Source organism: Herpailurus yagouaroundi, unplaced genomic scaffold (genome assembly GCF_014898765.1).
Source record: "Herpailurus yagouaroundi ecotype Mexico unplaced genomic scaffold, PumYag 165, whole genome shotgun sequence".
Taxonomy (NCBI): domain Eukaryota; kingdom Metazoa; phylum Chordata; class Mammalia; order Carnivora; family Felidae; genus Herpailurus; species Herpailurus yagouaroundi.
Window position 1 is genome coordinate 33,793,410 of NW_024412406.1, and position 21,593 is coordinate 33,815,002.

The 21,593-nt window shown below is 37.8% G+C and overlaps 1 protein-coding gene across 3 annotated transcripts in view; it reads left to right on the top strand.

Moving 5' to 3' along the window:
• The window catches only part of PRKDC (protein kinase, DNA-activated, catalytic subunit), a 203,611-nt gene that overhangs the window by 44,954 nt on the left and 137,064 nt on the right, over positions 1–21,593 (top strand). For all 3 annotated transcript variants that reach the window (XM_040487835.1, XM_040487836.1, XM_040487837.1), the window contains 7 exons: positions 49–212; positions 920–1,072; positions 5,810–5,917; positions 8,461–8,687; positions 16,525–16,619; positions 18,315–18,414; positions 19,540–19,673. In XM_040487835.1, the coding sequence (XP_040343769.1) occupies positions 49–212; positions 920–1,072; positions 5,810–5,917; positions 8,461–8,687; positions 16,525–16,619; positions 18,315–18,414; positions 19,540–19,673 (981 nt within the window). The remainder of the gene's footprint in view (positions 1–48; positions 213–919; positions 1,073–5,809; positions 5,918–8,460; positions 8,688–16,524; positions 16,620–18,314; positions 18,415–19,539; positions 19,674–21,593) is intronic.

Consider the following 21,593-nt stretch of genomic DNA (forward strand, 5'->3'; position numbering starts at 1 on the left):
TTAGAAAGATTTTGAATGAAAACATGCTCTTCCTTTTTTTTTTAACAGCCACATCCTCAGATGAAATGAAGAAGAAATATGTGGCATGGGACAGAGAAAAAAGACTCAGTTTTGCAGTACCATTTATAGAAATGAAGCCTGTCATTTATCTGGATGTGTTCTTGCCTCGGGTCACAGAGTTAGCTCTTTCAGCTAGTGACAGACAAACTAAAGTACTTTCATTTTTTATTATTTTATTTATAATCTATGCTTTTTAAGACCTGTATTTGTTTGGAAATAGATAATATATTTCAGACATTCCAATATTATTAATTCTGTATATTCTGTAATATAGCAATTAGTGACCTAATTATCAGAAGTAGATGTTACTAATAAAAAATAGACGTAAATCTTAGTAGATAATAACCTGGCAAAACACTAATATACCAAAAAACTGTCTAGAATAGAAAATGCAGTACAAAGGGTACTTAAAACTTATTTCCAATTTGTGCACCATTATTATCACCTTAACTTGGGAGGTTAGAAACAGATAATCTCAAGTTTTTATGAAATTCATTTGTAAATTTCCAAAAAATGTTTTAAAAATATATTTACTAAAAGTGAAGGTTAAAAATGTGCTGACAAATGAAGTAAAGTTCTGTGATAATGGTAGCAATGAAACATATTTCTTTGAAGGTACCATTCCCAGTTTGTCTAAATCGTTTAAGTTTTCATTCTTACCTCTTGGATGCAGATCAAAGTGCACAGAAGCATTAGTTTTATGCAAGAAGTGCTGCTTCCAGTTAATTTATATTTGGGAATGATAGTTACCTGCTACAGAAGTTTTTGTTTTTAAAGGGCTAAGTTGAGTAACATTTCAAAATATTCTTCTCTTGTAAACCTGGAAACTTAAACTTGTTGAACTCCTGGCTTGTTTTAGGTTGCAGCTTGTGAACTTTTACACAGCATAGTTATGTTTATGTTGGGAAAAGCCACTCAGATGCCTGAAAGTGGTCAGGGTTTCCCACCCATGTACCAGCTCTACAAGCGAACTTTCCCTGTGCTACTTCAACTTGCATGTGATGTAGACCAGGTAAGTGAGTGACATTGAATCTGGCCCAGTTGCAAAGCTTAAAAAAGTTGGATCTTGTTCAGTGATCATCAAAGCTTGCTGCGGGTTGGAATACCCTGGGGATCTTAACATAAATGCCGCTGCCTGGCCGCTGCCCCTTGTAACTGTGATTTAATTCTTCAGGGGTATGAACTGGGGATCAGGACTTTTAAAAGCTCTCCTGGTGATTTTTAATGTGCCACAGTTTGGGAATGAATCACTGATCTAGTTTATAGTTGCTGATAGTATAGGCATCTAAAGCTGAATTTGCAGTCTGCCCTCATGTAGGGACTTAACAGTCTCTAGGAATGAAGAAGAGACAAGTAACCATGTAAAGAGTGGAAATAATGACAAGTGGCCTCTTTCTGATGACTTTGTGGCAAATTCTCCATTGCTGCATGAAGCAGGAAAAAGTAGAATTCTCAGTTCATTTCATGAAGCTACGATATCTTCGGTACCAGGATGCACACACAAAAGAGGAAGCTAAATGAAAGATCATTTATTAAAAACAAGAAAACTCATTTCTAAATATAATGGAAAATTCTTCAACATATATGAATGAATACAATCCAGCAATGTATTCAAATGTGCTGTGATTAAATAGGATGTTTGGTTAAAATTGGAAATTTACCATAGAAACGGATTTCAGAAGCAGTGATTCCCTCCATAGAACCCTCAAAGGTGTTTGTCCTGCTGAAACTATTAGTAGTTTAGTGTTCTCTTTAATATGAAAAGAATGTCTCCCTGAATTCTAGAGTTGAATCATCCCCAGGCATGAAGCACTAATGCCGCCTTGTGCCCGGGGCCAGGATAGAAGCCCAAGGTGAGAAGTGAGTTGGCCTGTTGAGGGGCAGTGCCTGCAGTGTGGAGTGGTTGCTCAGTATTGCTTCATGTGCATTCAGTTAGTTATTTGCAGTGGTTAGTATTTGGGCCTCTCACCAGGCCGTGAGTTCCCTGAGGGCAAGGGCATTAGAAAGGAAGAAGAGATTATTATTTTGAATGTAATTTTTTTTAAACCTGGAAAGCCCAAGAGTGTCAACCGATAAACTGTAGGAATTAACAAAGGAAGAAACTGACGAATTACAAAACAAAATTCTCATATATCAGTGTTCTCATTTATCTTAAATATTAGGATTGATCACTTTGAAAATAGGTCTACAGTATCTTACTCATAGCAGTATCAAAAATATATATAAAATGTCTATAAATGAACTTTAATATGTCAGGTAAATATATGTTTTATGAATACAAAATGAGCATGCTCTGTATCTGAGATAGAAGAATCAATATTGAAAAAACACCAGCTGTTCCCTGATCAGTAAGTGCGGTACCATTCCAGCAGGAAGCTCATAATTAATTTCATTTTGAACCTAAAAAGTAATCTGAAAGAATAATTGCTTGAGCCTCACCAAGAACAATTTTGAAAGGGTAGAGTAGTGAAGGAAGTCTTGCTTTAGCAGATGCTAAAGCCATGTTATTTATAATAGGGTTGAGCTAGGCAGAGATAGACCAGTGGGAGGGTCTTGTGGCTGCCAAGTGGGTTCATGTGTGTACATCAAAATTGTATATATGGTAGAAGAGGCTTTTAAGTTAGAAGTGGATCATTTAATAAATAATCTTAGGCCAGTCAACTAACCTGAAAAATTAATTCAAATTAAGAGAAGGATAAACAAACTATGAATATATTACAGAAAAATGTAATTAGTTACAGCATGCTGTCTGTCCATGTGTATCTTTGGATTGGAATGGTCTTTTTCATGATAAAACATGTTTTTTATTTTTATTTATTTTTTTAATTTTTTTTTCAACGTTTATTTATTTTTGGGACAGAGAGAGACAGAGTATGAACGGGGGAGGGGCAGAGAGAGAGGGAGACACAGAATCGGAAACAGGCTCCAGGCTCTGAGCCATCAGCCCAGAGCCCGACGCGGGGCTCGAACTCACGGACCGCGAGATCGTGACCTGGCTGAAGTCGGACGCTTAACCGACTGCGCCACCCAGGCGCCCCATAAAATATGTTTTTTAATATAGAAACACATGAAACTAAAAGTGAGCCTCCATCTCATCACCCCTTTCCCAGTCTTATTTCCCTGGAAAATCTACTTTATCCTCTATTGAAAATTTCATGAATATATGCCCAGATCTTTGTGAAAATACGTTTTTACAAATGTGCATATATGCTTTACTTATAAAAAGGATCATAGCATTCAGAAACTCTTTATGTACAGGATGTGATTTCTGCTACTTGGATGGATTTTATTATCGTTACAGTGTAGACAGCCTTCCATGCCTTTCCCTAAAGTTTTGCGTAGAAGTGGAGATTTTCCGACAAAATACAGAAAGCAGATATATAGAAAAAAATGTTAATGTCTTGATAGTTTTGACTTTATAAATGTTTAAAAATACTGAATGGCACAAAACTCACAATTGTAATGTATACATAATGTGGGGAATTTTTTTGTAACATTCTACTGAAGATACAAAAGATTTAAAAATGAGCAAATAGGTAAAGAACAAAAATAGGCAGCTTATAAATGAAGAGATACATATGGCCAATGAAATATATTTTAAAATATTCAATCTTTTTAGTAAATAAGGAAATTGAAATTAAAATGCTATTATTTTCAGCTGTTGTAAAATATTTTAAAAATTGACAATGGTAAGTGTTGCCAAGCATGATGGAAAGGACCTTGGGAGTTGTGGCTGTAGAGAATGTGGGTGGGCACAGGTTCTCTGTGAGCAGAACAAAACGCTGGGTGACCTGCAGCCCTGGTCAAGCACTTTCCTGACTAGAGATGTGCTCAGACCAGTGTATATTGGACTTTGCCATGATTTCTTTAGAACAGTCACAAATTAGAAATGCCTGCATCTCTAGGGGCACCTTGATGGCTCAGTCAGTTGCGCGTCCGACTTCGGCTCAGGTCATGGTCTTGTGGTTTGAGTTCGAGCCCTGTGTCGGGCTCTGTGCTGACAGCTCAGAGCCTGAATCTGCTCTGGATTCTGTGTCTCCCTCTCTTTCTGCCCCTTCCCTGCTCGCACTTTCTCTCAAAATAAATAAACGTTAAAAAAAAAAAGAAAAAGAAAAATACCTGCATTTCTAGTAATAGGATTTGGGCAACTGGTCATGGTATGTCTACATAAAAGATACCAGATAGCTAGTAAAAATGCTGTTATAACTTATATATTTATACAAAAATATTCAACATTAAGAGGAAAAGTGGTTATAAAAATGTGTATTATTTTTTAAGTGTGCATATACATATATTTAAATGTGTTTAAAAAATTATTTTGGAAGTTAACAGTGATACTGAATGTTCACAGTGGTTACCTTTGGGATATAGGGTTGCAGATGGATAGTTTTCTACATTTTCTATAATTTGTGTAAGGTGTGTGTACATATGTGTTGTATGCATGTGTCTACGCATATATATGTACACACAGACACATATATATGATTTTGTGAATAATTGTGTGAATTCATATGTAGTATGAATAAGAGTGTATAATTCTTTTGGGGAAAAAAAATAATGCTTTAAGACCAGTTAAACTTTCAAACTGAAAGAAAGGTAAGAGCTTTTACTTTGATTAATCCTTAAAATGGCTTCAAAGGTTAGAAAGCTATTCTTTTGGGGAAAAGTATCCAAGTGCAAGAGGACTCTGTGTTTCGTCTGAATCCCAAGACATTTCACCTGATTTTTGGCCTGGTATACACACCAGTGTGCTTCATTCTTGAGCTCAGTGTCAGTGGGGGAGATAAAACTCCCCTAGATTTCTTGGGAGCCTGTAGGCTCCCATTCTGTAGGAGCCTTAGTATTTTGAGACACAGAAATGTTTAGGATATAAAGATAGGGAATGTTTGCCTTCACTTCTGCTATAAACTTTTTACTTTTCATGTATAATGAGGATCTGATGTGTAACCGTTTGTCTAGGTAATTGCTGTGTTCCAAAAAGATAAGAATACTTCTTTTATCTCCCCAAGATGTTCACATGGTCACACCAGATGAGGCCACTGGGTTAAGTTCCCCAGGTTCCAGGAAGATAACTACTGTCTCCCTGGTTATTTCCCTTCAGAAGGAAGGAGTCCAGGCCTGTCAGACTCCTTGGATTGTAAAAGCCAGGGACCCACAAGGCTCTCTGCCCCTGGAGAAACTCTGTTTATATTCTAGAATGTTGGAGTAAGAACCCAGGATCCTTTCCATCCCAGCTCCAAGTAGTAAAGATTTTACTCCTTCTTTTTTGGCAGGATGGGAGAGGTGCTTTTTTCTCCCATATCTCTTCTGTGAAATAGGTTTTGAAGTTTGTCTGTGTAGGGCATTGATCTGATTTACTTTTGTCACCACAAGGGTGTGAATCAGGATGTAGGGAGTAACATGATCATTATTTGCTTTGTAGCTGAATAATGATAATGTCTCTGATCCAGAATACCTTGTATGCATGTTTAGGATCAAATAAAGATAAATATTAAAAAAACAACAATATCTGCCTCCATATTAGAAGAACAGTAAGTTTTAATATGCATATTTTTCTCTGCTGGATTCTAGGAAAAAGAGAAAAAGGAGCTAGAAAGAGCATGTTCCTCATTGAATTTTAACAAGAAAACTAATAAAAAACCATAGGAGTATTATCACTTAATTTTTCCTGTCATTTAAACAGAACTCTATCCAATGTAAAATTACTTTAACATGAAGAAAGTAAACTCTAATGGTATTGTTTCTTTAGGTGACGAGGCAACTATATGAGCCACTAGTTATGCAACTGATTCACTGGTTCACTAACAATAAGAAATTTGAAAGTCAGGATACTGTCGCCTTATTAGAAACAATATTGGTGAGTAATGGTTGATTCTTTTCCTGATGTTTGCATTGTCTAGTTATATGTGATCTATGTTTATAGTTTTATTTATTTATTTATTTTGATAGAGAGAGAGAGAATGAGTGAGTGTAGGGGGGAGGGGAGAGAGAATCCCAAGCAGGCTCTGCACTATCAGTGTGGAGCCTGACATGGGACTTGATCTCATGAACTGTTGAGATCATGACCTGAGCTGAAGTTGGGCGCTTAACCAACTGAGCTACCCAGGCACCCTTACTTGATCTACATTTAGAACTTTAAGAAAAGTTACCTGTCCAAATATCAAAATGTAGCAGATAGTTAGGTCATATTGTCTTTTTTCTTTTGTTTTAGTGAATAGGTGAAATGACATTTTAACAGACAGGATGCTGTAATTATTTACTGAAGTGTTGCTTTTATTTTTTATTTATTTATTTATTTATTTTTTAAGTTTTTTTTTAATGTTTATTTATTTTTGAGAGAGAATGAGTAGAGGAGGAGGGGCAGAGAGAGAGGGAAACACAGAATCCAAAGTGGGATCCAGGCTCGGAGCTGTCAGCATATAACCCCACGTGGGGCTCAAACTCATGGACCATGAGATCATGACCCGAGCCAAAGTTGTACACTTAACCAACTGAGCCACCCAGGTGCCCCTACTGAAGTGTTACTTTTAAATATTTGCAAGCAGTGTGCACATTTTTTTGTTCTGTCCTCTTTTTTTGGAGAATAGTTATAAATTGACAAAGTTCATCTAGATTAAGGCTGTGTGTGTGTGTGTGTGTGTGTGTGTGTGTGTGTATGTGTGTGTAGAATAGGAGTGAATAAGAATGTGCTTGGACTTTCATTAGAGTTGCAGAACGCTCTTTTTAAAAAAACATCTATAGTACAGTAATTAATAGTAAAGGCAATTTGTTTGAGCTTATCCAGTTTTCTCCTGCATTCAGATTCAACAAGTGAGGAACCTTAGAAACAGTGGCCATTTCCAACAACTGTCCTGAGATTGTAGAGGTAGAATCATTAGGATTGATCACTGGTTCACTGAGGACAGAAGCAGGGAGGTCAGCTTAAAGCCTTAGTGTCATTCGACACTGATTTTATTACAGTTTTCTGAGTTTTTGCAAATAAGTTTACTTTGATTCCTTTAAATGTCATTTTACTTGATTTTTACCTGTTATTTCATCCCTGATTTGGTCTCGTTGTATACTGACTCTGGAATCAGAAGCCCCAGTTAAATGCATAGCAAGTTTGTCCAAACAGAAGTTGTGTGTTCCTTGCACGGGAGCATATTGTGAGGCGGCCTGGGAAGACACACTGTGCAGAGCAGCAGAACACATGCTCCAGATCCCCCAGGACAGTCCTGATGGTACCGTCCTGATGACAGTCCTGTTGTGTGTGTAATTACAATAGGGCTCTTCCCACTCTTAGAGTTACCCTATGTGGATGCTGTGTTGTGGTAGTGGAGTTACTGAACATTTTGATTTAGGATAGTGACCTGATGTCTGTGGTTTAATTCCCTACAGTGTCTACCAGAGAATCCTGCCTAGAATAAATACGTTTAGGTAAATTTAACTTGTGGCTTATTTGCAATTCAGATGGATTTATTCTAATGTTTCCATTCTGAAGTTTCTTTCTTAGTTGTTTCTCTTCCCCTCTTGATCATCGAAGGGGGCTTAAGTAAGGGTTTCAGAAAGAAGTCAGATAAGGTCATGATAACGTAAAGTAAGATAGGTGAGAAAAGGAAAGGTAAAGGAGGAAATGGGAAGTTGGTATAACACTCAAGTGAAAGCATGTCTATAGGTTTCCCGGTAAGAATTGCTTATTCCCTGATATCAGCACATGCATTACTCACCACTGCTCTGAGAAGCAATAAATATCACCTCTTCACATTTCTACAGTTAATTGCTTCTTGAATTCTAATAAGCACTGTAATCAGAGATTTTGCATGTAGCAAATAACTGGGGGTGTTAGGTAGAAGAACTCCCTTATTTCAGTGTTCAGTGTAGTTTTTCAAGTTAGATCTTTCCTATACATATCTAAGAGGGAATTATGTCTAGAGGGAAATAAAAATATTCAAATTTCCTTAGCTGTTTTTTTCAGGTATTTAGAGACTATGCCTTTTATGGAGACTGCTTTTACAGAAAGTTATATTTTCAGACCACATCTCCATCTGATTTTTATGTAGCATTACAATTCCCTTGAAACCTAGAGGGATCTTATTTTCTTTAACCTCTGTAAAGCATCACAGATAGTGTTATGAGGCAAAGTCAGCAACAAAAACTCTTAGGATGTAGCCTTTGGGTTTCTTCAGGGAAAGGAGAGACTGTTTTGTTGCTACATAATTAAAATATTGTCTCCTTTTTTCATGGATTTATCAGTTTGTTTAAAGGAAAGTGTTTTCATTTCGTCCAAAAGACATTGTTATTAGAGTCTAGATTCTAGACAGATTGGTTTTCTAGTGCTTATTTTTTCTTGAGTAGTGCTCTAAATGAATTTTCACCCAGAGCAGACCAGGGTGTTCAGTTGTTGTATACATTTTGTTGTAGGATGGAATAGTAGACCCTGTTGACAGTACTTTAAGAGATTTTTGTGGCCGGTGTATTCGTGAATTCCTCAAATGGTCCATTAAGCAGACAACACCGCAGCAGCAGGAAAAAAGTCCAGTAAACACCAAGTCACTTTTCAAGCGACTGTACAGCTTTGCACTTCACCCCAATGCTTTCAAGAGGCTAGGAGCATCACTGGCCTTTAATAATATCTACAGAGAATTCAGGTAAGTAAGCCATGTGACAGGGAAGAGTATAAAAAAGTTCTTTAAATTTTTAGTAGTGATTTTGAAAAGTGACTGGTGTTTATGTATCAATGTATTCATATATCAAACATTTAGTTAATTATGTGTCAGATGCTGTGCTGTTTTCTGGGGATTAAAAAATGAATTGAAATGCAGTTTGCATTCAGGAAGCTCAGAAACTACTGAGAAATACATACAAATACATAAGTACAGCAATATGTACATACAGAAATACATGCAAACAGCAGTCTTGTAAATGCAAAAGAAGACAATCCAGGGTCTTTTGGAGCACAGAAGAGGAGTATCTAATCCAACTTGACTGGCTTAAAGAAGTCTTCCTATAGCATTTATACTTAGATGAAACTTAAAGGATAAATGGGAATCAGCCAGAGCATTTCATATCAAAGGGATGGGGTAGAGAGAAGAAATAGGGTGGTATATAAGGAGATGAAGACATTTTATATTTCTCAACTGTGGAGTTTGAAGTTTGGAAGGGAATATAGTGAGACTGGCCAGGAGCCTTGGTTTGTAGAGTTAAAAAACGTAGGTCACTTCTAGTGACAACAAGTCCTTGGAGCAGAGAGCTGCATGGTTAAATTTCCTTCTAAAATTCACCTGCCCATAGCTATATGGAGAGTGGATCTAAGTGACATAAAATGGGGCCAGGACACCAGAGAAGGGGATGTTTCAAGAAGTCCAAGAAAAAGATCATTCGTCCCTGACCTAAGGTTGTAGTAGCGTTTATTCATTCATTTATTATTACTTACTAAGAATATTGTATGCTAGTGATGTAAAGACATAGCTAGTGATATGCTATGCTAGTGATATAAAGACATAGCCATTCATGAGGGTTGCATTTGAAAAAAGAGGTAGATAATAATTAATCACATAATTATAAACTTGTTGCTGAAGTCAGTTCTTTTAAGTAGTGGTAGATGATTACTACATAATCTTATAATGAAGAACCTAGGTTTGTTTGGTCCAGATTGCTTCTCCCAGGAAATGGCAGTTAAGAGATGAGGGAAGCAATTGTAAAAATAAGATAGATGATAGAGGTAGAGACATGATGGATATAGATGGATGAATAGGAATCTCTGTTTGTGTTTATGTGCACATGCACACTTATATGAAAATTGACTAGAGTTTGAAGCCACTAGGTGATTTTTATCATTTTAAACTGTGAAGTCTATAGGTACAGAAGAGCGTTTAAAAATAAGTGTGAATCTATCACTATTTTCAGACGACATGATACTCTATATAGAAAACCCTAAAGACCACCAAAAAACTATTAGAGCTAATAAATGAATTCAGTAAAGTTGCAGGATACAAAATTGATATACAAAAATCTGTTGCATTTCTATACTTCAGTAACCACTTACCAGGAAGTGAAATTAAGAAAACAATCCCGTTTATAATTGCATCAAAAAGAATAAAATACCTAGGCATAAATTTAACCAAGGAAATGTAAGACCACAGAAAACCGTAAGACGTTGGTGGCAGCAACTGAAGAACACACAAATAAATGGAAAGATATAGCATGTTCATGGATTGGAAGGATTTATATTGTTAAAATGTTCATACTCCCCAAAGCAATCAATATTTAGTGCAATCCCTATCAAAATTCTAGTGTCATTTTTCACAGAAACCAAACAAATGATCCTAAAATTTGTGTGGAACCACAAAATACATTGAGGAGCCAAAGCACTCTTGAGAAAAAACAAAGCTGGAGGCGTCATGCTGCCTGGTTTCAGACTATACTACAAAAGCTGTAGTAATCAAAGCAGTGTGGTATTGGCATAAAACAGAAAGATCAATGCAACAGAATAGAGAGCCTAGAAATAAACACAGGTAATCATGGTCAATTAATTTTGACACAGGAGCCACGAATAAACAGTGGGAAAAGGAGAGTCTCTTCAGTATACGTTGGTGTTGGGGAAACAGGACAACTGCATGCAAAAGAATGAAACTAGACTGTTATCTTACACCATACACAAAAATTAACTCAAAATGGATTAAAGACTTGAATGTAAGACCTGAAACCATAAAATTCCTGGAAGAAAACATAGGTGGGTAAGCTGTTTGATGCCAGTTTTGGCTCTGACTCCAAAAGCAAATGCAACAAGTGCAAAAATAAACATGTGGGACTACATCAAGTAAGCTCTTGACAGGAAACCATCAATAAAATTAAAAGGCAACAAAATGTGCTCCGTATCACTAATCATCAGGGAATGCAAATTAAAACCACAATGAGATATCACTTTACGCCTGTTAAAATGGCTACTATGAAAAAGACAAGTAACAAGTGTTAGGAAGGATGTAGAGAAAGGGGAACTCTTGTGCACTGCTGGTAGGAATGTAAATTAGCATAACGACTATGGAAAACAGTATGGAGGTTCCTCAATAAGAATAGAAGTACCATATGATCCAACAATTCCACTTTTGGGTATTTATCCAAAGGAAATGAAACACAAATTCAAAAAGATATATGCACTCCTATGATTATTGCAGCATTATTTAAATTAGCTGAGATATGAAAACAGCCTAAGTGACCAACATGGATGAATGGATAAAGAAAATGTGGTAAATGGATATGATGGAGTATTATTCAACCATAAAGAAGAATGAATTCTTGCCATCTGCGAAAACATGGATGGACCTTGAGGGCATTATGTTAAGTGAAATAAGTCAGACAGAGAAAGACAAATACCATATGATCTTACTTATTTGTAAAATCCAAAAAAAAAAAAAAAAAAGGACAAGCTCATGCAGTTGGTGGTTGCCACAGGCCAGGAAGAGGGGTAGGCAAAATGGATGATAGAGGTCAAAAGGTACAAACTTCAGTTATAGAGGCATACCTCATTTTATTGTGCTTTGTTTTATTGCTCTTTACAGATACTGCATTTTTTAGAAATTGAGTTTAACTATTGGCTCTATTTTTCCAACAACATTTATTTATTTTGTGTCTCTAAGTCATGTTTTAGAAATTCTCATGTTATTCAAACTTTTTCATTTTTCCTGTATTTGGCATGGTGATCTCTGATTGATGATCTTTGATGTAACTATTGTAATTGTTTTGGGGTGGCAAGAACTGCCATATAAGACAACTTAATTGATAAAGTTGTCTGTGTTCTGACAGCTTCACCAACTGGCTGTTCCCCCATTTCTCTCCCCCTCCTTGGGCCTCTGTATTCCCTGTGACACAACAATATTGAAATTAGGCCACTTAATAACTCTATAATGGCCTCTAAGTGTTCAAGTGAAAGGAAGAGTTGCATGTCCCTTGATTTAACTCAAAAGTTAGAAATCATTAAGCCTAGTGAGGAAGGCCTATCAAAAGTCAAGATAGGCTGACAGCTAGGCCTCTTACACCTGTTAGACAAGTAGTGAATGCCAAGGAAATGTTCTTGAAGGAAATTAAAGCTGCCACTTCTGTGAACACTTGGATGATAAGAAAGTGAACCCGGGTTATTGCTGATATGGAGAAGGTTTAGTGGTCTGGATAGAAGATCAAACCAGCCACAAAACTCCCTTAGGCCAAAGCCTAATCCAGAGCAAAGCACACTCTCTTCAGTTCTGTGAAGGCTAAGAGAGGTGAGGAAGCTACAGAAGAAAAGTCTAAGCTAGCAGAACGTTTGTGAGGTTTAAGGAAAGAAGCCATCTTCATAACATTAAAGTGCCAGATGAAGCAGCAAGTGCTGATAAGTTATCCAGAAGATCTGGCTAAGATAATGAAGATGCCCACGCTAAACAACAGATTTTCAATGAAGATGAAACAGCCTTCTATTGGAAGAAGGTGCCATCTAGGACTTCTGTAGCTAGAGAGGAGTCAATGCCTGGCTTCAAACAACAGGCTGACTCTCCTGTTAGGGGCTAACCTAGCTGGTGACTAAGTTAGAGCCAGTGCTGATTTACCATTCCAAAAATCATAGGGCCTTGCAGAGTTAGGCTAAATCTACTCTTACCTGTGCTCTCTAAATGGAACAGCAAAACCTGATGCCAACACATCTGTTCACAATCTGGCTACTGAATGTTTCAAGTCCACTGTTGAGACCTACTGCTCAGAAACAGATTCCTTTCAAAATATTACTGCTCAGTGACCATGCACCTGGTCACCCAAGAGCTCTGATGGAGAGGCACCATGAGATTATATATGTTTTCATGACAGCCACACAATATCCATTCTGCAGTTAATGGATCAAAGAGTAATTTTGACTTTCAAGTCTTTTTTTTTTTTTTTTTTTTTTAATAAGCTTTATGCCCAGTTTGGGGCTTGAACTCCCAACCCTGAGATCAAGAGTCACATGCTCCATTGAGCCAGCCAGGTGTCCTGACTTTTTATTTAAGAAATAGATTTCATAAGGCTATAGATGTCATAGAGAGTGATTTGTCTGATGAATCTGGGCAAAGTAAATTGAAAGCCTGGAAAGAATTCACTGTATTAGTGAATTCGCATTGCTTTATTAAGAACATTCGCAATTCTTGGGAAGAGGTGAAAATATCAACACTCATAGGAGTTTGGAAAAAGTTGGTTCCAGCCCTCATGGATGAGTTTGAGGGGTTCAGGACTTCACTGGAAGAAGTAACTGGATGTGATAGAAATAGCAAGAGAACTAGAATTAGAAGTGGAGCCAGAAGATGTGACTGAATTGTTGCAATCTCATGATCAAACTTGAATGGATGAGGAGTTTCATCTTAGGGATGAGCACAGAAAGTGGTTTCTTGAGATGGAATCTCTTCCTGGTGAAGATGCTGTGAAGATTGTTGAAATGACAACAAAGGATTTAGAATATTACATACACTTAGTTGATAAAATAACAGGCTTTGAGAGGATTGGTTCCAGTTTTGAAAGAGGTCCAACTATGGGTAAAATGCTACCAAACAGCATCACATGCTACAGAGAAATTGTGTCTGAAATGAAGAGTTAATCGATGCAGCAAACTTCATTGTTGTCTTATGTGAAGAAATTGTCATAGTCACCCAGCCATGAGCAGCCGTGACCATGACCCTGACTGTAGCAGTCAACACTGAGACAAGACCCTCTACCAGCAAAGTAATTATGACTTGCTGAAAACTCAGAAGATGGTTAGCATTTTTTAGCAATAAAGTATTTTTAATTAAGTTATGTACAATTTTTTAGACACAACACTATTGTGCTCTTAATATATAGTACAGTATGAACATAACTTCATATGCCCTGGTGAACCAAAAAATTCACTTTACTCCCTTTATTGAGATCATTGCTTTCTCTTGGTTGCCTGGAATCAAACTCATAATACCTGTGAGGTGCCATACTGTAGAGTATGGTGACCATAGTTAATAATACTGTATTGCATATTTCAAAGTTGCTAGGAGAGTAGATTTTAAATGTGCACGTCACAAGGAAAAAGACTTTGTATGTTATGGATGTTAACTAGACTTACTGTGGTGATCATATTGTAATATACACAAATCTGGAGTCATTATGTTGTGCTCCTAGAAGTAATATAACGTTGTATGTCAGTTATGCCTTACTTAAAAAAACTGTGTAAGTTTGTTGAATAATAATAAAGCAAGTTCTTGTATACTCCTACCTAGGTTAAGAAATAGAGTATTTTCAGAATTTTATACCCTCCTCTGCACTGAACTAATCATTCTTCCTTTATATTACTTATTCCCCTTTCTTTTTTGTTTCATTTTGTGTGTATGTGCCCTAACGGATATACTCTTGCATTTTGAAAAGCTGTGAAGGTCAGTGTTTTCATTGTTAGGTGAAGTATCCTGGGATAATCCGCTCTGTGGAGACTAGTTGGCTGTAGCTCCATGAGAGATTACAGGAGCCCATTCCAAGGAAACAGAGTGACAAGGTTCATGTCAGCTCTCCCGAATGGTGTGAAGTAGACCGCTAGCTGACATCAGGGAGAAATATCATCTGAGGGTGTGGACTGCCCTTGAATTGCAGCATCTCACTTCCCAGGAGTCCATCCCCCATATGTCAGGAGCATGTCAAAGCAAAATTCTCTTGTGGGATAAATGAGCACTGTCAGCTGATCCAGGCTGAAATTGGACAGAAGAACTTCACCTGATCATGGCAGGCCAGGTTAAGAGTGGAATTTGGGCCATATTCCTTCCAGGTTGAAAACCCATAGGCGCGCCTGGGTGGCTCAGTCAGTTAAGCGTCCGACTTCAGCTCAGGTCGTGATCGCGCGGTTTGTGAGTTTGAGCCCCGCACCGGGCTCTGTGCTGACAGCTCAGAGCCTGGAGCCTGCTTCAGATTCTGTGTCTCCCCCTCTCTCTGCCCCTTTCCTGCTCATGCTCTGTGTCTCTCTGTCTCTCAATAATAAATAAACGTTAAAAAAGAAAAAAGAAAAACCCAGAATAATGGTGTTTTGGTGGAGATGGCCGTTAACCAGTCTCTTTCTTGGGTCTCATGTCTGAATCAACTTGTGTCTCCTCTTGAATATCCCCTTTACTTCTTTCCTGTGTTTGATCTTTTGTTTTCTTTTCCTCTGTTGTCTTCTTTTTTGGATATTCTCATTTGTTGGATCACATTCCAAGAGGCTTTTTGAGAGAGGTACATGAGAGACAAATTTTTTGAGACCTTGCATGTTGAGTAATATAAAAACAAGTTCTGTCTCCTTTCTGCATGCTGGTAAACTGTTTTGCACACCTTTCTTTGGAAGCACAGTTCTGAGTTATCATTTTGTCATGCCATTTCTCTACTTACCTACTTTTACCTCGTGTTGATACCTAAGATCAAAGCTATTGAACTCAGCCCGGCCTTCCAAGACCTCCCCAACTTTTTCAGTGTCATCCCCAAACTGCTGTTCCAAATGAACCTCTTTACTTACAGTTCTGCTCATTTGCTTGCTGTTTCCTGTGTTTTCCATCTTGCTTCCACGTCTTTGCCCCATAGCATACATTTATTGGTACTGTCCTTTATTTTCAGTGTCAGGTCTGGGTGCGTGACACTGGGGGAGATGTGGAGCTTGTAGAGTTCTACAAGGGAAGGGAAGGGGAGGGGAGGGGAGGGGAAAAGAAGAAAGAAACGAGTTCAGTACTCCTGCCAAACCAAACACCAGTTAGTAATTCTTACTGTAAGGGTTCCATCTTCTAGCACCTCGCTCCAGTTCGTTTGCTCCAGGAACGCGCTTCTTCCCAGTGGGCGGTACAGTGACCCAGCACTTCATCACACAAGTAGAACTTGCAATTCATACTTTTCTCTGAACTCCTCTAAGATTTAGTGCCTAGCCCTGTCACTTGATACTGAATCATTTACTGTCCTGTGTTATTAAGGGACAAAATTTCCAGGGAGAGATCTGGCCTCTGCCTTTCACCTGCCCATGAGTTTACCCTTTATAAGAAGATGGTCCACAGACACTGTTGACTGAATTAATTATTTCCATTTGCCTGACGTGGTTCTAAAAGGCTTAGTGTTTACTGTTGATGTTAACTTACTTTTGGGTTGGATGAGAGCTTTTGAAATTCTTTGATTTTGAAAGAATGTGGATATGGTATGAGATCATTTTAATGAGGTGTGTGGAAGTGTGGTCAGAACAGTGTTTCCAAGGTTATGTGCTATGAGCAGTTCCACAGATGGAAGGGTACTTGTATGCAGAGAAAAAGCCAGTACCGCGTCTTTTGGTTTATGTAGTTTTTGATCTGCTCTTGAGGAAGTTTTCTTCTTTGAAAAGCATTTGTTGTCACAGGTTTTAAAACATTTGAGCCATTTTTTAAAGACAAATTTAATTTGTGTATTTTTTTGATAACACTTTTTTCCTTTGTCACTTCTGCTTTATTGTTTTTCCTAGAATATTGAAGTTCAGTACTCTTTATTTTACAGGGAAGAAGAATCTCTAGTAGAACAGTTTGTGTTCGAAGCATTGGTTATATATCTGGAAAGTCTGGCCTTAGCACACACAGATGAGAAATCCTTAGGTAGGTCTTACCTGAGCTTTTTGTTTGCATGCCACTTGTTAGCCTGACAAGTTTTCAAGAGCTTTTCCATTCAGGAGTTAAGCCTCAGGTTCTTCATAAGATGATGCTTTTTTTCCTCCCGTCTCCTCATTTAGGATGATAAGTGTGAAGGGGGGATATGCCCCTCCAGTACCTCTAATGCAGTTTGTGTAAGTCTTCAATGCTCACCACCTCTAAGACTCACCTTGTGCCCTTGGTGGCCATGAGCTTCTCCCCTGGCTGGTCAGAGATCCCACCCAGGGCAGGTGGGACAGTTTTATTGTGCAGCTCCAACGAAGCCAACCAGTTACTATGATGACACAAAATGTGAGAATATACGATTGCACCATGTAAAGAAAGCTGGTTGTAATAGCCACTGAAAAGGGGAATATAGATCTCATTACAAGAATGTGATAAAGCTATTTCTACCATAATGTAAAATAGTCAGAAATAGACTTACTATGAGAGTAATAGATGGTCGTTTTTACAATTATATTCTGTCCTGTAGTCAGTATGAGTATTGTGGAATTTCTGGGCTGGAAGGCTTCTTAGACATCTTACCAGAGAACGTAAGTGACTGCTGTAGCTTACATAGCTGTGTGTGACAGAACTTCTCTTTGACTTACTCAGATTTTATTTTCTGTTGTTTTCTGTTTTTTTGAAAGACAGGTTGAGCTCTATTATCCTTCATGTTGATAGCCTGCTATGGGTAAAAATGCTTAAAATTTGGCCCTTGTGATCAAAGAGCTTAAAATTGCTCTGTTTATCTTGACATCTTATATAGGTGTATTTGTCAACAAGTGAAACTTGACTCTTAAAAATCACTGCCATGTTTTCAAAGCATAGAAAGAAAACCTTTTCTTAGTAATAGAACTCAGGTTGGGTAAGGCTCCTTTCCTAAATAACCCAAGATGTTTGTGAATGGTTTTACTCATTTGCTTTGATTCTCCTTCAGCGCCTGTATTATTAAGCTATAATACAAGTGGGTTTTTTTTTTTATTTAAAAAAAAATTTTTTTTAATGTTTACTTTTGAGGGAGAAAGTGTGAGTGGGGGAGGGTCAGAGAGAGAGGGAGACACAGAATCCAAAGCAGTCTCCAGGCTCTGAGCTGTCAGCACAGAGCCCGACACGGGGCTCGAACCCACGTGAGATCACGACCTGAGCCGAAGCCGGATGCCTAACCAACTGAGCCACCCAGGTGCCCCTAAGCTATAATATGGTTTAACCTACATACAAAGAAGGCAAGGTCAAGGAATTTATAACCCCTAAATAATAGCCTTAAGTTGAGGTACACAGGATCTGGCCTGGCATGTGGATTTTGTAATGCCTGTACAGTCCTCCACCTCAGATCCATTATGTGAGTCTGTGCTTTGACTGGCTGAGGGCTGCTGGAACAGTTTCTTAGTAGGTACAGTGTTGCTGTGTGTGAGTGTGTTTGTGTGTTTGTGCATGTGCACTATACTCTCCTGCAGTCTTAAATGTGGGTTTCGGTTTTGTTTTGGGATAGTGTAAGTTGTTTATTTAAATTTTGTTTTCTGAGGGATGAAACGATATTAACTCTATTGTAAAATTACCTTTTTAGTTAAAAAATTAGGTCGATAAATGTATAATACCAATTTATTAACAATAACCAGCTATATAACTCCTTTGGAAATCTATTTTTATACTCGAGAACAGGTACAATTCAGCAGTGTTGTGATGCCATTGATCACCTGAGGCGTATCATTGAAAAGAAGCATGTATCTTTAAACAAAGTTAAAAAAAGACGTAGGCCACGGTAGGTGATATTGCTTCCTTTTTAAATTTTTTTTCCAGCATAAAACTAATTCTCAGTTAACGAAAGAAAATCTGGAAGGAATGTGTGGAAGCATAGAGAATTTAAGGAATGTGGAAATGTGGAATGTGTGGAAATAGGCGTAGTCAATTTCTAGGACACTAAAAACTTTGTGTTTGAAAATGCTTGGTTTAAGGTATAAACTTGTAACTGAAACATTTATTTTGAGTACAGATTTGGTGTGGAATTAACTTGACTAGAAAATGCATGAACTATTGTAGAGTAAATTTGAAATATAAGAACTGAAATATTGAAATGGTAGCATTTTAACAGTCATGGAAATTTAGAATTATGAAATGAAGCTACCTAAAGCTAAGACTGGCTTATTAACCAGTGGTAGCCAGTCTTCTCTCTTTCCATTCTAGCAAGGTCTCCCATCAGGATGGGATGTGCCATGCATCAGCCCCTCTAGATCTGTGGATCTGTGCGGGGTGTCCGGGATGTCCACTGGCTGCTACCACTGTGTAGAAGTATTGGCACATGTAAATTGGATATTAGTATTTCCTCTGTTGTTTTAAAATTGATTCTTTCAGATCCTGTTGTTAACTTTTGACCTCTCTAGATCATTGGTTCTCAATCTGAAGCAGTGATCAGAATTACTTGAATGTTTTGTTAAAACACAAGTTGCTGGGCCCTGGCCCCAGAATCTTCCAGCAGGTCCGGAACAGGGCCAGTAATTTGCATTTCTGCCAAGTTTACAGATATATTGATGCAGCCAGGTCAGGGGCCACAATTTGAGACGCACTACTTTAGGTCTCAGATCCCCTTTTGTTTTAAGGTACAATTGAAAAGGAAACATGAAAATATTGGTGCTGTTGTTTTAAGAAATGTTTTTTAAATTTTTTCCTCAAAAAAAATTGAAGGTAAGCAGCATTTAGGACCTATTTAACCTGTGCCATTTTGATTGTATGCTAATGATAATACATTAAAAATAAATTGAATGCCTTTTGATGAGGTTTCTACATGTATTAGTATGGCAAAATTGAGTTTATGATTTCTAGATTCTTGGGTTAGCTAAATGCTAAATGTTGGGGCGTGCATTAAATATAGTGTGTCATCTCCACATAGAGGATTTCCACCCGCGGCATCATTGTGTTTACTAGATGTGGTCCACTGGCTGTTAGCCCACTGTGGGAGGCCCCAGACGGAATGTCGACACAAATCCATAGAACTGTTTTATAAATTCGTTCCTTTACTGCCAGGTATTGTGATCTTTAAGTCTTATAAATTACGGGTTTTGCTTTTAGCAGTTGTTTAGAGATGTGTACTTATTTAAAATGTAAGCTTTCCATTATTCAGATGAAAGTAACAAATGTTCCTAATAAAAAGATAAGTATGTTCAATAACCATTATGGATCGTTTGCATGGCAAAGGGTAAACTATGGGCTGTACGTTTCACAAAGATTTACAGAAAGAAAGAAAAAAATGCTAATTTGATGTCAAATGATACAAAGGAAATAAATTTAGAATATCCCAGTATCTTTTTTATTCTACTTCATTTTTGCTTTTCTATCTCATTTAAAAGAAATGAAGAAGAGTTGGATAACCATTGTGGTTGTCAACATGATATTCAGTTAAGATTTAGAAATTTTATTTATAGTTAATGAAATACTGCAATGCTTTTATTTCACCATGTGATTAATGAGAAATTGTTAGACTCCTAAATCTGAATGATCTCAGATTACTGTGAGATTAAAGGAAAGCAATGAGCTTGTGCTTATTAAATAACTATTACACTCAGTCATTAAATTGCACTTATAGTCTTGAAATAATTACTAAATTTCTTAGGAATAAATGTATTGTTCTGTTTTCTCCAGTAAGTCCAAACCGAGGTTTGGGAACGTGGGTGTAGGGAAGCTGTGCCTCAGGACACCCAGGCCCTGGCTTCCCCCTGTAGAGTGCACTGTGCACGAGTCCAGAACCAAGATGTGCTGTGGTGTGTGTGTCTGGATAAGAAAAGTGATAGTGCACTACAAGTCATGAGAAAGAGCCGGTCTTTTTAGAAAATGGGGTAGAGTACTACTTTGGGGCCATGGAAGAAGAGGTGAAAATTACTTGGTATAATTCTAAAACTTAGAAGATTATACATTTTTTATACTATGGAATATATTATGTTATATACTATAGATTTATATAGCATATATTACAATTCTATTTGTACTACATATACTATTTGGTATACAAACATGTAGTATATATTTGCTTATTGCCTCTAGTTAACAAAGTTAGTTTCTTTTTTTTTTTTTAAGTTTATTTTGAGAGAGAGAGAGAGAGAGAGCATGACTATAGGAGGGGCAGAGAGAGAGGGAGAGAGAGAATCCCAAGCAGGCTCCATGCTATCAGTGCAGATCCTGATGTGGGGCTTGAACTCACAAACTGCAAGATCTTGACCTGAACCGAAACCAAGAGTTGGCCACCCAGGTGCCCCTGCAAAGTTAGTTTTCTTACGTTGTCATTGTCACAACAGTCCTGTAAAGTCCATGAAGATTGGATGAGGTGGAGGGGTGGGGCATGTTTTCCTTATTTTTAAAGGAAACTTCAGGCCAGATATTATGTCAGTGGAACTAGTTGGCAGACCCGTCCTCCCTCCAGGTTGGGTCTCTGGCTCTCCTGTAGCCCACACGATTTCCAGTGACATCAGCTTGACTGATCCCATACATTTCTGTTGTTCTTAACTGCCTACAACAGGGACCTCACATATTTTCACTGAAGTAAGTGGGGCTCTGCCTCTCAGAATTGTTTCCGTTACACAAAGCATGCCAAGTAGTAGGTGAACCTTGGCCTATTGCTGACATATACTTTGCATAAAAGGGATGAGCATTCCTTGGCTTATCTCCTCTGTGCCCTCCAGTAGTGCTTCCACCTCTCTCTCTGCTATATTTAACTCCTAGTGGTGTTTTCGGTTTTTGTGAAGGTTTTTTAAAATTCCAGTTAGTTAACATACAGTGTTGTATTAGTTTCAGGTGAATAATATAGGGATTCAACACTTCTATATATTACCTGGTGCTCAGCAAGCCAAGTATACTCCTTACTCGCCACCTGTTTAACTGATCCTCTCTCCCCACTTCTGTCTGGTAACGTTTGTTCTCTGTAGTTAAGAGTCTGTTTCTTGGTTTGCTTCT